General features: G+C 54.8%; 1 protein-coding gene across 1 annotated transcript in view; it reads left to right on the forward strand.

Moving 5' to 3' along the window:
• doc2a (double C2-like domains, alpha) overlaps positions 1 to 1,185 on the forward strand; it is a 21,443-nt gene extending 20,258 nt beyond the window's left edge. The window contains exons 9-10 of the mRNA XM_017306147.1: positions 711 to 807; positions 938 to 1,185. Coding sequence (XP_017161636.1) covers positions 711 to 807; positions 938 to 1,074 — 234 coding nt within the window. The 3' untranslated portion in view covers positions 1,075 to 1,185. The remainder of the gene's footprint in view (positions 1 to 710; positions 808 to 937) is intronic.
• The last annotated feature ends 109 nt before the right edge of the window (positions 1,186 to 1,294 follow it).

The raw sequence follows: 1,294 nt of genomic DNA on the forward strand, positions 1-1,294 counted from the left end.
GACACACACACACACTGACACACACACACTCTGACACACACCCACGCACACACACACACAGGTATACACAGACACACACACACACACACTGACACACACACACACTGACACACACACACTGACACATACACACTGACACATACACACACACACACACACACAGACAGACAGACAGACACACACACACACACACACACACAGACAGACAGACAAACACACACACACACACACAGACAGACAGACAGACACACACACAAACACACACACACACAAACACACACAGCTTCCTGCTCACTCTGCTTCCTGATCTCTTCACAATAAAAGCCTCTGCTGCTGCCTGGGGCCAGACGATAAATCGATAACAATATCTAAACGTGATCGATATCAGTAGGTACGTCTGACAGAACATTCAGGAACTGATCTCTAATCAGCAAAGCATTCTGGGAGATGTAGGCAGAGGAGAGGCTTCAGCTGCTCACCTCTCACAGCTGGCTAAGCTAGCTGGTAGCATCAACTCACTCTCTCTTTGGTTGCCTAGCAACAACCTAACTTGTGCAGCAACATATTCAGAAATAAAAACGGCAACCTGGAGAGAGCAAAATCGGTCAATATCGATATTGACCGATTTGAAACATGACGTTTCCCAGCCACATCTCTTCAGAATAAAAGTCTCCAATGTTTCCTGATCTCTTTGTTTCTGTTCGCTGCAGGAGTTTTCCTACGACGTCTCACTGTCGGAGCTGGCCAAGAAGACTCTGGAGGTGACGGTGTGGGACCATGACCTGGGACGGTCCAATGACTTCATTGGTGAGATGGTCAGGGATCCCAGTGGATCCCAGTGGATCACATGATGAACGACCATGCAGCACAAAGCGTAGCCTCACTGTCTGCAGGTGTTCAGTCTCCAGAAGGAACTTCCTGTCCTTCCTGTGTCCAGGCGGCGTGTTCCTGAGCTGCCGCTCTCAGGGCGACGCCCTTCGCCACTGGATGGACTGCCTGAAGAACAAAGGTCAGCGGGTGGAGCGCTGGCACATCCTGACCAATGAGCTGCCGCAGAGCTCCAGCCACGACTAACGCCGTGACGCTGCCTGCGGTCGCCGCCTGCGGTTGCCGTGACGCCGCATGCAGTCGCCGCCTGCGGTCACCGCCTGCTGTCGCCGCCTGCTGTCGCCGCCTGCAGTCGCCGCCTGCAGTCACCGCCTGCGGTGGCCGCCTGCCGTCGCGGCGTGCCGTCGCGCAGTCGCCGCCTGCAGTCACCGCCTGCAGTCACCGCCTGCAGTCGCCGCCTGCAGTC

Source organism: Poecilia reticulata, linkage group LG8 (genome assembly GCF_000633615.1).
Source record: "Poecilia reticulata strain Guanapo linkage group LG8, Guppy_female_1.0+MT, whole genome shotgun sequence".
In the NCBI taxonomy this organism is placed as follows: domain Eukaryota; kingdom Metazoa; phylum Chordata; class Actinopteri; order Cyprinodontiformes; family Poeciliidae; genus Poecilia; species Poecilia reticulata.